This window comes from Micropterus salmoides, unplaced genomic scaffold (assembly GCF_014851395.1).
Source record: "Micropterus salmoides isolate LMB-PRFRI ecotype aquatic unplaced genomic scaffold, ASM1485139v1 Ms_hic_scaffold_1, whole genome shotgun sequence".
NCBI lineage: Eukaryota > Metazoa > Chordata > Actinopteri > Centrarchiformes > Centrarchidae > Micropterus > Micropterus salmoides.
Window position 1 is genome coordinate 50,686,834 of NW_024040040.1, and position 15,658 is coordinate 50,702,491.

General features: G+C 38.6%; 1 protein-coding gene across 6 annotated transcripts; it reads right to left on the reverse strand.

Annotated features, from left to right (window-relative positions):
- Positions 1–1,857: 1,857 nt before the first annotated feature.
- On the reverse strand, positions 1,858–15,014 carry LOC119895471 (pyruvate dehydrogenase E1 component subunit alpha, mitochondrial-like). Of its 6 annotated transcripts, XM_038708660.1 has the most exons (14): positions 14,854–15,014; positions 12,934–12,954; positions 11,554–11,771; positions 10,552–10,687; positions 10,394–10,459; positions 9,979–10,152; positions 8,072–8,198; positions 7,900–7,991; positions 6,386–6,478; positions 6,151–6,306; positions 5,548–5,619; positions 5,261–5,328; positions 4,893–5,001; positions 1,858–3,203 (listed from the first exon to the last, which is right to left on the reverse strand). In XM_038708660.1, the coding sequence occupies exons 1-14, from the start codon at positions 14,911–14,913 to the stop codon at positions 3,039–3,041; spliced, it is 1,557 nt and encodes a 518-aa protein (XP_038564588.1). In that variant the 5' UTR covers positions 14,914–15,014; the 3' UTR covers positions 1,858–3,038. The 6 variants fall into 6 exon arrangements, with proteins under 6 accessions (XP_038564588.1, XP_038564661.1, XP_038564747.1 ...); XM_038708733.1 differs by lacking the exon at positions 12,934–12,954; XM_038708819.1 differs by lacking the exon at positions 10,552–10,687 and having other exon boundaries at positions 11,616–11,771; positions 14,854–15,012.
- Positions 15,015–15,658: the final 644 nt, after the last annotated feature.

Genomic DNA, 15,658 nt, shown 5'->3' on the forward strand with positions numbered 1-15,658 from the left:
ATTCTCCGTGTGCATGGATGAATATTTATTTATAACATTATACATGAGTAATTCATCATTCTTACAAACTTTTAATGTTTAAAGCATATTTTTGCAAAATGCAATATGTGCAAATCTAAATGTACAAATTAAAAACCTAACTAAATACTACACTTAATTACAAATTTAAGATACTAATTAGGATGCATTACAAATTTTTTCTTTATCTACCAGCTTTAGTTAGTTTACAAATTTAGATTTTTTTACACAAAAAAACAATCATAAAGGTTTATAAAATAATTTTGCTATATAAACTACCCAAAAGTTTATCACTCTTTATATTTTAAGTACAGCTAAAACGATTAGTCGATTGATAAAGTATTCATGACTATTTTGATAATTTAAGTAATTTTTTCATGTAAAAACATTTGATGGTTTCAGCTTCTCAGATGTGAAGACTCGCTGCTTTTCCTTTTAATAATTTTAATTTATTTTTAATAATATTGAGGTTTGGACTGTTGGTTGGACACAACAAGTATTGCGAAGATGTTACTTTGGGCTATTTTATGAATCTACACAAATCAAACAAGCAGTCGATTATTGGGAGAAAAGAATCAGCAGTTGACTCTATAAAATATTTCTACAAAAGGAGCTCCAGCTCATCAACTACAGCAGTAACATTCTGATTTTACATTAATACATGAGGATCAATAATCTGGAGAGAGAATATATTATTATTATTAAATAAATAATACTTTATGTAAATTTTCCTGATTATGCTTACATACCATTACTTGTAACGTGTATTTTTACTGTGTGGTATAAGTACTATTTCTTCAGTAAAGGATTTAAATACTCTGTTTATTCAGGGGCACTTAAAATTATTTAGACACTTTCATCATGGGCTGAAACAATAAAATCAATAATATTTTGATAATTGATAAATCGTTCATGTGTAATATGGAATATTTTGAGGTTTTGAAGCATTTTGAAGATGTCACATTGGGTTTTAGGAAAGTGTAAAGGGCATTTTTCACGATTCTTTTATTTATCAAGAAAATAAACAGTAATCTATAGTGTTTACCTGCATGAGCCTACTCCTGCCTTCAGACTCAACAGGTCACACAACGCCCTTTATCGCCTGTTTGCATTGGCGTCCATTTTGAGATTGTACTTGTTATTTTAAAAGTACTTCATGCTCTGGCTCCAGTAAATATTTGAACTTCACAGACTCCGGCTCAGACTCTGCAACAAAACATTAAAGGCAAAAAAAAACACACTTGCATGCAGTATTATGCTATTAAGCTACCCAGTAGTATACAAAGTACCTAAAATTGGCTCCACATTGATGAAACAACTTTAAAATACTCACGTTTTTATTTGTGATAATTATTCTGTAAGTATTTGAAAGGAGCCATTTTGTGTATTTTTATACTTTAAGTACATTTATCTGATAATACTTCTATACTGTAAGAAGTACTTTGAATACAGGACTGTAGTGTACATGTCTGTAATGTACTTGTTAGTTTATTTTAATAAATTACTTTACTATTTGATTAACATGCTGTTCAGATGTGATGTTTGGTTGCCATGACAGTCTATCAGTAATAAAGGTTTATTTTACAGCCCGTTAGTGACCTCTAGTGATGGAGAAAGTATTCAGAGCCTTTAAGGAGAAGTACTAATAACACAATTGGAAATGTTCCTTCATTAAAAGTATGTCAGCTTAATGTACTTGAAGCATTAAAATGCCCCCAGTTAGTGTTGTAGTATTTCTCTCTTTCGTTCAATAAACTGTTAAACAGCTGTACTTCACACTTTGTACAGACTTGTGCAGCAACTCTGCTACTGAAGAGATAAAGAAACAAACAGTTTTTAATCTTCTTTATGCATTTATTTTACAGCCAAACAGTCTTTCAGCTCACACAAGCTTCATATCTGTACAAACTCAGGTCCAGTAAACTTTACTGTAAAAAGAAACGAGGAACTGAAAATCCTGCTGCTGTCTCTCCCACCCCACCCCATATTTTCCCAAAATAGTGAATTTGGCGAAACTAGTTCTACATTGTAAGTGTGTAGCGGTCACGCTCTCCAACACACAGAAACAAAGTGCATTAATCTACCAACAGGTTTGTTCCCTCCAAACCTGACTTTCTCCCGTTTTATCAACCAACTAGTGTCAGATTTTTAAAAGTAGTGTCTGCGTGCTCAGTCAGGTAGGTGGTAAAGATTATCTGGGAAGTTCAAGTACTCGAGTGCTGTTGGACAGAAAAGTTACTGTTAATATATTTTCTGACAGCACTGATCAGCAGCCATCTTTCCTTACATGGTCCTAAACCACAAATACATACCGTCTACTCCGTGGTGGTACTCTCAAGTACTCAGATCATTTTAGGTAAAAGTAACTATCACAGTGCAGAATCGATTCATCTCACTGATAAAGGGGGTCATTTTACGATATCATTTTATTTGTTCATCTATAAACATAACAAATTCATCCAATAAATGTAGTGTAGTTAAAAGTACAAGTAACATTTTTACTTGATACTGTACTACAGTGTACGTAGTTTTTCCCCCCACCACTGCTTCAGCCTCACTTTGCTCGTTGTGCCCTGTAGTGTTTGTCTAAAACATAGTAAATCCTATTCTGCCGTCTCTTAAAACAATAAGAAGGTTTGTGCGTATATATCGGGCAGCCCTGCAGCATTTTAAAACCTGTAAAGTACACACAATCATGACGCTCACAACAAACCAAACTCATTTACAAACATCTCAGGTAACCGCACACAGTGGCCTGATGACAGGAACACTGACAGAACGCTCAGATGACCGACACAAACATACAGACAAAGAACACATCTTAAATACTTCTATATAAAACTATAAATAAATAACACTGGCAGGTTTCAGGTCAAAGCGGAGTCCCATTAAGGTGCGGAATGATCTGATAATCGAGGGAGGTGCTGAACGTTGTGTCTTTTAGAGGTCAGGTGCAGTTGAAGGGGCCTCGTTTAGTGCTGGGTGGTGTCGGTTAGAAGGTGGAGTTGTGTGGTGCGAGTCTAGCTGATGGACTTGAGTGTGGACCAGGGGTGCGTCCCGCGGATCTCCAGCGGTGCGCTGTTGCTGAAGATGTGGTTGCACAGCTCCTCCAGCGGCGGCTCCGGATCTGATGTTGCAAACTGAGCCGCCTCCTCCACCTCCTTACGGATCGCAACATCGATTTCCTGACAGGACAGAGAGGACTCGCGTTAGTGCCTACAGCTCCACAAAACCTCAAGTGCAGAGGGGTCAACAAAGCACTTTACACAGTACACACTACAACAGTAGTTACCGTTCAGCGCTTTACAGGAGGAAGAAGTTTCATATCCAGATGAAGGTTGTAAGGATGGAAGATTGTTCATACTGTAAAGCCCTCTAAGAAGAATCTTATTCTAGGCAATACAAATACTAGACTGATTATCATAATATACTGTATAGACCACAACAACAAAGTGAACAAGTGTCAAAATATAAAAATGTTAATGGGAATAAAATGGGATTTCGACATGTTTTGAAGTTTCTTGCTTTGGAAAAAGTTGTTGAAAGTAAGTTAAACTCAAACCCAGTGTTTCCCACAGGATTTTGAGAGACTATGGTGGGTGGGTCTCAGACACTCTCGGGGGCGTCCAGGAGAATTATTTGTCTAATAGAAGAATAGAAGTTAAATACATTAATTTGGTGCACTCTGAGAGCCAAATTAAGAGGCTAGTTCTATGAAGAATGTTGTGCTCTGGTAAACTATTTGGTCAAACGTTGTATACATATCAATGGTGGTGACAGCAAAGAAAGGACAACAAGTTTATTTAATGTTTTCCCATCAACCCAAAAATCAAAGAATAAAAGCAAGTTTCACAACATTTGTGTTTTTTTCTTACTTTAAATGGACACGTGTGACATGTTTTCTACTTCTTGTGAATATAATACAATTAACTTTATTTTAATACAGTATATACACACACCTAACACTTTATTTTGATAACTGGACATTGTCACACGTGTATCCTCGTGCTAAGTTTATCAAGTCCAATGCATTTTGATAAATTGTCCGTGGCAGGCTGCCATAGTCTTGCCACTTAATGTGAAACACTGCAAAAACATTCACACCCCTTTTATCAGACAAACCCTATTTTTTAAAAAAGGTAAATATTTATTTGGAGTTTCACCTGGCTGAGCTGTTGAGAGAATCTGGCAACACTTATGTTGCCTCCGTTTTGATACTCAAACATCTGATATTTCATCCAGAGTCAGTTTCTGTTTTAAGAGTCTACAGATAATAACCCTAACTGACCGAATTAGTTTAATAACCCTTCAGGTGATACTCCTTTTTGATTCTTGTTTTGCCAAGTTAGGGCAACTTCATTAACTTCCATAAACCAAAAAAGAAATATGAAGATCAGAGTACATACAAATGTGTAGGTGCCTCTGCGGTTCAGCGTGTCTATTCAGGTCCGGCCCGACTTTCTTCTTAAAAATACCTCCTCCAGCTTTACTGAAGAACACGACTATTTCTCAACATCCTCCACTCAGATTTTCTTAATAAATTCTGACGTAGCTTTCAGACCAGAAAGTTCTCACGAGTGTGAACTGAAACTCAATATGAAACAAACTACATTTTCAACCTCCTGGATCTCAGCTTGCCACTTTTGTTAAGTCCTAGCAAGATGATAGTGTTTCAGGGTCAAATCTGAGCTTAAGGCCCCAATAAAAAAGGCAGATAATCAAGGCTCAGCTGGTTAACAGAGCTCAGCCACATTCATCATGAGAAGAGCAGCTGATGACGGGTCTCCCATCATTTTAGCCAGTGACAATGTGTCTTTTGAAACAAACACTGTCACGTGGACTGTGGAGAGTTTGTAAATGTTGCGTGCACCCACCTTCAATTCCTCTACCGATGCCATGTTGTTGCCGAGCATGCGCTCTTTCAGCATGGTGATGGGGTCACTCTTACTGCGCACTTCCTGAATCTCATCACGAGTGCGGTAGCTACAGGAAGTTACGCCACAGTTAAAACAAAACAAAGATTAAATGCGTTTAGAAAATTTGTTGTATTTACTGAATTTTCAGACTTAAAATCAAGAGAAAAGGACTGCGGAGGTAAGTAATCATCATCTCTCCACCTGAACCAGAGACTTATTAACTTCAGAACCAGGTCCAGAAAATAAATAAAAAGGAGGGGGACAGTAGAGAAGAAATTCAATAGGATAAAGTCATTCAGGAGTTAAAGTGTTAAAAGGTTACTCACCTGACGCCTGGGTCACTCATGCTATGTCCATGGTAACGGTAGGTCTGCAGCTCCATTATAATTGGACCCTGAAATAAACATAATTTCTTCTGAGTTCATACAAACTGTTTGAAACCCCTCACAGCCGTCTGCCATTGTTATACACTGGATAAGATCTTGGATTCACATTTCAAGCTTCTGCCTCTCTGTGTTATTCTAAGTTCTCCAAGAGTTTGAGGGGAAACAAACATTATGGGGAAATAAATGCACTGGTTTCTGATTTCATCTCTCCTCAAAACAGAGCTCACCTTTCCAGATCTGCAGTGGTCTGCAGCAAACTTTGTGGCCTCCCTGACACACAGAACGTCCATCCCGTCCACCTACGAGATAAGAAAACAAGATTTAAAAATATATAAAAAAAAAAAGGTCGTAAACAAAGCAGGGACACAAAAAATGAACAGCCTTTCAGTTCAGAAGCAGCTGCTGGGAAACAGATTCCCTTTAAGAACATCTGAAAGCAAAAGTTGAGGTAGATTAGTGCTAATAATTCAGACTACTTCTGTTTATTCTTGCCCCAGTATGTAGTAAAACAAACAGCGCAGGCTCTATTTTGTTGTTGTTTGTGTGCAGTATCATACATGAGCATCAGACAGCTGCGTGCATGCTCACACCTGCAACTGCCAGGAGAGGCCCTCAAGCCTCCTCCTGTTATAGTCTAGGTCCATTCAGGCCAGCTGCAGCGTACGGCCAACAGACACACTGCAGCTACCGCCCATGACCCCTATGTGTAATTTACATCTGAGGTTAGCGGCGACGTCACGAGAGATAAAGGCGGCGATAGTTCAGAGTTACCATCTGTAAGGTTTCGTCCTGCAGTGTTATGTTTCTGCTGTGGTGCGTTTGTGTCTCACTCTGATTCCTGGTATGAAGTCTCCTCTCTTGTAGTAGTCTGTGCTGGCTGAAGCCCTCTCCACAGACGTCCCCATACCGTACTTGTTGTTCTCGCAGATGAAGATACACGGCAGCTTCCACAGGGCGGCCATGTTGAATGACTCAAACAGCTGGCCCTGATTGGACCAGACAGGAGTAGGTTGGCAAATGTATTCATATACACTGTAAAGAGTGTTTAATTGGCAGGATATTTACCTGATTGGCTGCCCCGTCTCCATAGAGCGCGACACACACCTGGTTGTTGCCTTGGTACTGGCAGGCCAGAGCGATGCCAGCTCCCAGAGGAACCTGGACAATTCAGAGATGCATATAGTATCGTCGTTACTACCAACAGCAAAAAAAAATATATATATTTTAATTGAGTCTTATCATTACAGGGTTCGTACAGCTTTTCCAACTAAAATGTCCAGACTTTAAGCCTTTATAGTCACATCTAAAGCTGCATTTCGACCGAAGGAACTTTACCCCAGAACTAGGAACCTCTGGAGGAACACGCTGCGTTTCCACTGAAGGGACCAGGGTCAAAATGTAGTTCTAGGGTCTTTTTTACCCAAAAAAAAAAAAAAAAAAAAAAAAAAAGGGAGTTTCTGAATGGCCGAGTAGAGGCCACTGGCTTTAAATTGAGCTTGTCGGTTGTTTGCAAACCAATAAATCACAGTCAGTCAGATAACCGATGTCGGCCTAAGATCGTACGTCAGCATTAAATACATTTCTCAGCCAGCGTGCAGCTGTGTGTTTACAGCAAACAGCTGATGAGTCCTGGGTCCTGAGTTGTTTTAAGTTTGTCAGTCAGGAGCTAAATTCGGTCTCATCCTCTCCAAAAACAAGTGGAACAGCTGATTACAACAGGTAATAAAGCTCGTTAAACATCACATTCCTCCGACGCTCAGGCAACACAAGTGTGTCCTGCAGCTGATCTGCAGCTCTTGCAGACTGGAAATGTTTCTATTTTTGTGTTGCTTTCTCTTTTCATAACTTTATGGCTTTATCCAGTTAGTTATTAAAATGTGAAGCAAACTTTATTCGTCGTCGCCATCATACTCCCACACAAAAGACAAAAAGCTGTTTTAATGGTCCAGCATAGATTATAGTTTCTTATATTCATTTATAAATTTTGCTCATGGATAGTGGTTACAAATAATTATGCCTGTGCATCCCTTTGTACAGCGTGTACAAATGTTCTTTAGACGATGGTGGAAACGCACACACACAGGGCTGAAGGAACCATTTAGTTCCTTGAAAAGATAAATGTCTCGGGTACTTTTGGTCGAAAAGGGACTTAAATTGCCCTTCTGATGTCGGGTTCTCACCAGATGTGGTCAGAACCCCTTTTTCATTTCGGCACCCACGCTCTGGTCGACATTTGGTGTGAGACACCAGGAGACGAATATGACAGCAGGATCGTTTAATTTAAAATATTAAAAGATTGTAAGCGAGTGTGTAGAGAACACGAGATTGTTAAGCAAGATTGAGCATTTTTCACAGAGTATATTTAAATTGAAACATTTACCTAACGTTGAAAACACTTCAAATTAAAGTATCCAACTCAGAAACTAGTAAGTTTCAACAAAACGGCTTCTGAAATAAAAAGCATTTTCCAAACCCTCAACATTTCCTACGAACCCTTTAATGACTTTTCTTGACGGTCATGAAATATTTTGTGCAATCTGGAAACAGCCATATTTACAGTAGATTCACGTTGTGTTTACCTGAGCTCCCACGATGCCGTTCCCTCCGTAGAAATTCGGAGCGTACATGTGCATTGAGCCTCCTTTGCCTTTGGCCACACCCCCTTTACGACCTGAGGAGCAAAAGGTGAGGAGGAGTGGCGGCACTGTGGGGATGCAGGAATGTACAACTCATTTGAAACCTCTCTCTCACCCGTGAGCTCGGCCAGGATCTCTTTGACCGGCACGCCGCGGGTGTATGTGTATCCGTGGGCGCGGTAGGCAGTGATCAGATGATCGGAGGGGTTGATGGCGGCCTCGATGCCTGCTGCACATGCTTCCTGTGGGAGAAGACAAACTTTAGAGCGGGCAGGTAAAAACGTTTTATTACACTTTAAAAAAAAACTATTGATGTAAGTGCAAAGTTATTAATGCAGTAAATGAATGACCTCTCGTATTTTCAACACACATCATGTATAAACCTTTTTCCTTGTCCTGTATGTGTGTTAATCTTCATGTAGTTATTTAAAAAAAAGGCAATGTGTTTAACTTTTTTCCCCTTAAAACTGTGTTTTATTGTCTGGAAATTGGCCTGTACTAGGAAGCACGGTAACTGGCTTATCCAGGTAACTTCGTGGCATCGGGTGTCACATCCCGAGGTCTGTTGCCATGGCAATTTACACCACATCTCTAAACTGCTCCCAGCAGGTTTCGTTAGTGGTTAACTCGAGGTTACCCTATAGGCTATACGTGGACACACACACACACACACACACACACACACGCCGTGTTAATGATGAGAAGCAGGATATTATTACACACCACTTGATAAAATATTTTTAGATTTCATCCTGACTTGTTCCACAGCGGTTGCAGCTGAAATTCAGTTAGGAAACACATCAGCTTTATGTTCATACAGCGAGCCCTGCAGCCTCTGTGATTTTAGGGGAGGCGATCTTAATTAGGCTAATTAACGGGCCACTTTCTAAAATGCAGCCCATCTGTAAGCTAAAATTGAATTCTCTTAACTGTAATTGACTAATTTAGGTGTCCAAAAATACAGAGCCAGGGTGGGGGTTAATAAATCCAGAAGAAAAAAAAAAAATCCTAGATTAAAGTGTCAAATTTACAAGAACAAAAATCAGATATTAATGTCACAAAAAAAAATCTACATCACTCTGAGCGTATTTGGAAGAAAACACCAATCTACAGCAAAGTGCATGATAATATAGTGATTGTGGGCTAAACTCACCCATTTCCCTCTTGTAGAATAACGTTGAATTTAAATTCTGTCTCTCTGCTGCCCCCCCCCCATTACAATAGACCTTTATGTGCAGCTGTACCTTTACATCTTAAGGTCATATTACACATAAGAGCCCATAAAATACATAGAGATTTGAACTACAATAAGAACACTGAAGATGAAACTACAAATTTACTCAATGCAATGCCAACAAGCCTCCCTGGCTTTGCCGGTCGCCACGGTGTTCGATTGAGCCATTAACGTGTCTTTAAACTCCTCATATCCAAACACCATCAATTATGCGTCATTCTGGAGAAAACATGGAGCATGCGCCGTTGCAAAAAACTGTCTGCACAGCAGAAAACGCCCCTTTTATGCAAATGTCCACCAACTCCAATCATAGTACCGTTTAACTCCAGTGTAGGCGGTCAGAGTTTGTCTGATAACCACAAGTTAACTGAGTAGGTTGAACTCCCTTCGTAGTACAGGCCACAGGTCTGTCTCCAAAGGAAAGCATAAATAAAATCAAACGAAATGCATTGTTGGAATCGCTGAGGTGCTGCCAATCAGCACTCTAAAACTTGTTCAACAATATTTTGTGTTAGTGTTATAGGCTTTATTTTAAATATGTTGTTTGTATATTTTACTAGTGTTTTGTTACCATTTTTGTTCTTTTGCTGCTTTTATGTTTGTGAGCTACAGACAATTTTTCACTCAATTAAGACAATTAAACCGTTTTCTACTTTATAACCAACTATCTGGCAAATAAAAACTCAAAGTGCCACTAACCACGTCATTCTCATGTCAAAGAAACATGTAGACACAATTAACCAGTAGCCATCTGAAACACAGATGGCTACCGTCTTCTTCGTTCTTACCTGTCCATCATACAGGTGACAGAAGCCCCTGATGATCTTCTGTTTGTAGAGCTGATCGGCTTTCAGCTCCATGCGCCGCACAGTCTGCATGATGCGGTAATACTGCAGGCCCTGCTCCCGAGTCAGCTCCGCCTTCAACGGAGGACCCTCCTCCAGACGGTGCAGGTCGCATTTCTATTGGCCAGGACAGTGAGGAGAAAAAAAAGAAACGCCATTTAATAGTTTAGAAAATGGCTGCTGACCTCTTGTGTCATCAGAACGAGCGTAGATGGCTTCAAATTAAAACAGACAGGAGATGCAGCGTTTACACCTCAGCTGAATTTGTAGCTTCTCTGTTTTTTTCCCGCCTGGCACAAATTAAAAAAAAAAAACCTGCATCTTATTCTATTCTACTTTGTTTTTTGTGTTGACCCACCTTGATGTCAAAGGTCGCCTGAGGGGTGAAGTCAGCGAAGGAGCGTGAAACCACCACTCTGGCACCCTGGTGAAGAGGAAAAAAAAAATATATATATATAAAATTGATCATTCAAAACACAAACCACCGCAGACACATAATGAACAAAGAAAGCACACCGGTCTTCCACACAGACTTGAGACGGCTGCCCTCCTCCTCACAGCAGGTGGATGTAAGTGGGGCTGCAGGTGCTGGGGGATCAGGTCTGGGTCTGAGGACCCTGGACAACTACCACGGTCTGATGTGGGGAGGTCACTAACAGGTTGGGAAGGAACAGCAGCATCTGAATCTTAAACCAAACAGTGTTTACGTCCCCAACAGCTGCGTGTTTTGTCTTTGCTGTAGAATAAACTATTAAAATAGAAACTTCATGTATCGGATACTTTTAGATTTGTTAACTATACAATTTGCTTAATTGTCAGTGGTATTGTATCAAGATTAAATTAATTCTTATGTCCTTTGATTCTGAGTAAATTTTTCTTCAACTAACAGTAGTTTATGTTTTTAGGAATCGAAGTTCATTCCTTGGAAATATGAGCTTAATATAAACAGTGTTCCTCAATCTTCAGGTTACAAAGTGCTGTGGCTGAAATAACAGCTGCTGAGCTCAAATAGTTACTGAGCAAACGCTGCAACAATATATTACATCGCCAAGACAAAACGCTAGTGAGCAGACCTTGAGTTGGGATTGTTTTGCCAATGCATAACAGTAAACACAGTTTATTAGAAAACTAGTAACCAAAATCTGATAAGCGATCAATTGTTTTCAAACAAAATGCCAAACATTCTGATTATAGCTGTGAGGGTTTTCTGCTTTATCTTTGTAAATGAATATGTTGGGATTTTAGTCAGACAAAACACACATTTGAAAAAGACTAAACAATTGATCGCTTAAATCAAAAGAAATTAAACATTTCATGAAAGCATGAGATAAGTTTTAGTTTTCCCATGAAATAATAAACGTGAGTTTCACCCTCAGCCTCTCTATTTGACATCTTCAGTTAGTGATTTCACACATTTCCTAATCCAAGACAGAGGACCAATAAATAGATGTACATTGCCACTAGCCGTTTCTGACAACTTTAAGTCCTCTAATTCTGGATTTAAACCTCCAGACACACCCGTTTAAAGTTTCCCCTCCCCCGTTAGTGATCAGGCAGACGTGGAGGATGCCGCTTCTTACTGGTCTGTCTAGCTGGTCGGTCTGGCCGCTAACTAACTCAGCAGCAGACGCTCTAGTACTGACTGGTGGTGGTTTGGGTGGTTGCCGCTGGGTCTGGGCCAAGGCCGGCGCCGCTGGTGAAGTTAGACTGACGTATTCTGACAGGTCAATCAGCAACTAGGGGGGGGACACAGGAGCCAACCAATCAGACCAGAGCACAGCCAGAGGAGCTCTACAGAGTCTACAAGTGAAAACAGCAGAGGCAAAATGGAGACTGGACACACAAACATGACGACTTCTAGAGGCTAAAAGGAGAAACACAGCGAGGGAAGACGGGTACCAGCCCAACAGCGTCTACACTTCACCTGATATTTTACAACTGGCACAACATTTTAAATACATATAACCAGAGTTTGGTGATGTGAATTTAAACAGAGGCCATAAAAAAATAAAAATACAAAAACAACCTTTTCTGTAACAGGTTGTACCAAAAATAATTTACATGAAAAAACATGATATAAGTTTTATAAGTGTCACACTTAATGTTGTCAACACCTGGAAAAGCAGTGGCTAATTTATTTAGGAAAAAAATAAAAATATTCTCTAGCCTGTGAGAGTTTCCTGCTCGTCTGTGTTGGATCATTGTTAATGTAATTTAATCTGGTTTTGGGCTGTTGGAAAGACAAAAAGAATAATAAAAACAACATGGGCGCAGATTAATATTGTTGGGTACATTTCTTTGAAATTAAATTACTAAACTAGATTAATTATAAAGTGATTACTTGCAGCCATAATCATGACGATACGTCTTATTTTTGCGTGTAGTGGTTTCTTTTTAGAGCCGTTATGAAATTCTAATCTCATTAACTAGAAATAATTACGTTTTTTAAATACTGATCCTGAGGGGGTTTATTCATTTCCTGCCGTGAGGAGCTCAGACAGTTTGTGATGTGCCAATGTTAAATATCACTGGGATGAATTTTCACCCAGGTAACAGGGTTTAATGTCGTAGATTACATTATTGATAACATCATTGTGTAAAGAAAATAACACAACTGAATGGGAAATTAAATTAAAAAAATATAAGAGGGAAATTCAACTGAATCACAGTAAAACTGTTTGTTCCTCTTACAGAAATTAATCAATGTGATCCAAACTATATGGATTGATTGGTGTCATTCAAGGTAAGAGGAACAATCCTGTACAATCTATCGTGTCTTATCGTTACTTCCTTTATGAGCACACATGGTTCCTAGTTTACAAGCACTTTAGAGGAGCTCTTGGGAAACATCGCTGCGGAGGGAAGGAAGCGAAGGACCGGGCCGACAGACAAACTCACCTCGGACACTGTTTGGGCTCCCTAGGGTTCAGGCGAGGGGGGAGAGGAGGGAGAAAAGCGATAAATAAATAGGGATTGTTTTGTGTGTGTGACAGAGTGTGAGTGAACGAGGAGTGGAAGCAGGAAGGAGAGAGAAAAAAGCCGTAAGACAACTGGGATCCTACAGTCGCTTGGAGTTTCATGACTCAACAAGGTCGTTTTAAAATGTTTGGTTTTAGAATCAATAAATGAGGTGGCATCCTTGTTCAATGTTACGAGTTATAAAAAACATAATTAAAGCTGTGTTTGCCAAAAGGCCTGTAGGATCCCTGCTGCGGCTGAAGCACCACAACACAGACGCATCATGCTGGTCCCAGCTGTTGAAACAAATGCACTGATGTATTTACATCTAAAACCAATATTATCTGTTTACATGAGTCAGTCAATTGATTAAGGTTTTAGTGCAAATGCCAAACACGTGACAGATTTCTGTTTCCAAAACAAAGACTTGGAGCACGCTGTGATTAAAAAGCAAATTAAAAAAGGTTACGATTCTGCACATAAAGAATGAAAAATTGTTCATTGCTTTGACAATAAACTAGATAATTCTGTTTTATATGATTTTGCATAAGTTTGTCATCTACACTGAGGATGTCCTAATAAATAGTTTTAACCATATTGCCCAGTTTTGTTAAAGCAAACTTTTTAAATGATGCCTCTATATGGTCACATTTGAGGCGAGAGATGCACCACACAAAAGAAAAAAAAAACTCTTTTTTAAAAGGGTGAAGTTGGTTGTTCTGATGTTTTCGCATGTATATTAAAGATTATACAGGGATAATGCTCAAGTTAGATCTAGTCTTGATTAAACAAATCTAACCACAGCAGTTATTAAATCTAGATCCGATTTCACTGGTCCTACTTGATCTGGAGATCATTTAAAAAAAAAAAATCCAAATCCAAAATCCTACATCTGTGCCTGCAAATTATTTTACACAAGACTTGTGGAGTAGAAATATTATCTTGCTGTTTTCATAAATTTATTAAAAGAGGTTTTTCCATATTTAAATTAGAGTCCTGGTTTGATGAGTCTAAACATCAGTTTTCAACTTGTCTCATGGCGTCTGAAGAGGAGAGTCAATCACCGTTTCCTGTTTTCTCATGCAGAACAACTGGGATTTACAGTCTTTTCACTCTTATATTTAGAGTTTCCATATTACGGCAATTAAGACAGTAGTAGTTCCTTTGGACATAGAAATGACACATGCATATATAAAGCAGTACTATTAAAATGCTCTTAACTTGTTTAGTTAGTGATAAAAACTGAACATTTTAATATTTTTTTGTAAGGAGCCATTCTGTACATGTAAAATACATTTAGTAGATAATACTTGTGTACTTTTACGTCACATTTTAAATTCAGTGCTTTTACTTGTAATAAAGAGTATTTATAGAGGAAAGAAATTTAATCCCTGTTCTGTTTTTAAAGTTATATAACAAGTGGAGGTATTGTAAAAAAATAAAAAATAAATAAGATACTGATACCGGAGTTGCTTTCTTAACTCGATATTGGCCAGTATCGATCACATCAGTGCATCTCTCATCTGGTCGAGGAGGACAAACCAGCACATTCAACACCAACTAATTAAATAATTATTAATTAAAAAGGCAGAGACTGTGTTCGGCTGCAGCTCCCGAGTTGAGACCACGTTTCAGTTCAGTGCCCATGTTTCAGTCACCGTTTTGGTCAGTCAACGCTATTACACAAGCACGCATTAACATCTCAGACCAGGACATGCAGAGAGTCAAACCAGCCAGCGAGGCTAAAAGCTGCCGCTCGCTCACAAGGTCAGCACCATGCCAAGCACAACCAGGCGAGCTAACTGTTAGCATCGGCTCAGAAACGGGCCCCAGCTCGACGTTAGGCCCCGGGACACTCACCACATTCCGGCCGGTGATCCTACAGAGTGCGTTAGAGATAATGGTTAACATAGTTTTCATGCTAGTGAACGACGACCCGGCTCTGAAGGGATTAAAAAGCGGTTCGGTGTTAGTCGCTGCTGCCCGTTAATTCCGTGTTAGTGTTCGTCTGAAAAAAAGAGTCCGGCGGAACACTGACTGCGCCAAACATTGGTTCCTCACAGCTTTTATAGCCGCCCGAAACGCGCCTTTTTACAATAATACTAACTAATTATTATATAACATAATATAATAATTTAGTATTTTACTTTAATATATTTAATATTTTTCTATTTTCATACTTTTAATAATTTGAATGTTTTATTTTTTAATTTATAATTGTAAATTTTCAATACATTTTAATAAATTTTTATTTAAGGTTTATAACAGTTGTATAATATAATATACCTATAATATAATTAATGACTATTATACAAAGAACAAAATGCTTCACAGAGAGAGAGAGAGAGAAAAGACAATACTACAGTAAAGGATTAAATACAGGAGGGGCCCCGATAAAATACAAATTATTAAAGAGAAAATAAAACAAAATAAATAAAATAAGCAGGATTAAAATAAATAAATAAAGTAAGCAGGTGGATATGATAAAATCAGGATATGCTTTCCAATGAAAGTACATTTTTAGAGGTGACTTACAGAAGACAGCCTGATCGCCTAATTTACAGTTAATTAAATTAATTATTTATTTTAAAAAAAAGAAAAAAAAAGATGAAAAAATAATCCATGGCAATTAAACAGTAATGCAGATAAAAAGAAGAAACACCAA

Excerpts from the sequence above, each read along its gene's own strand:
- LOC119895471 (XM_038708660.1), bottom strand. The coding sequence starts at position 14,913 with ATGAAAACTATGTTAACCATTATCTCTAACGCACTCTGTAGGATCACC. Across the intron at positions 7,992-8,071 it reads GATCCTGGCCGAGCTCACGG|GTCGTAAAGGGGGTGTGGCC; the intron begins GTGAGAGAGAGG and ends TTTGCTCCTCAG. Across the intron at positions 3,204-4,892 it reads CATCGGTAGAGGAATTGAAG|GAAATCGATGTTGCGATCCG; the intron begins GTGGGTGCACGC and ends CTGTCCTGTCAG.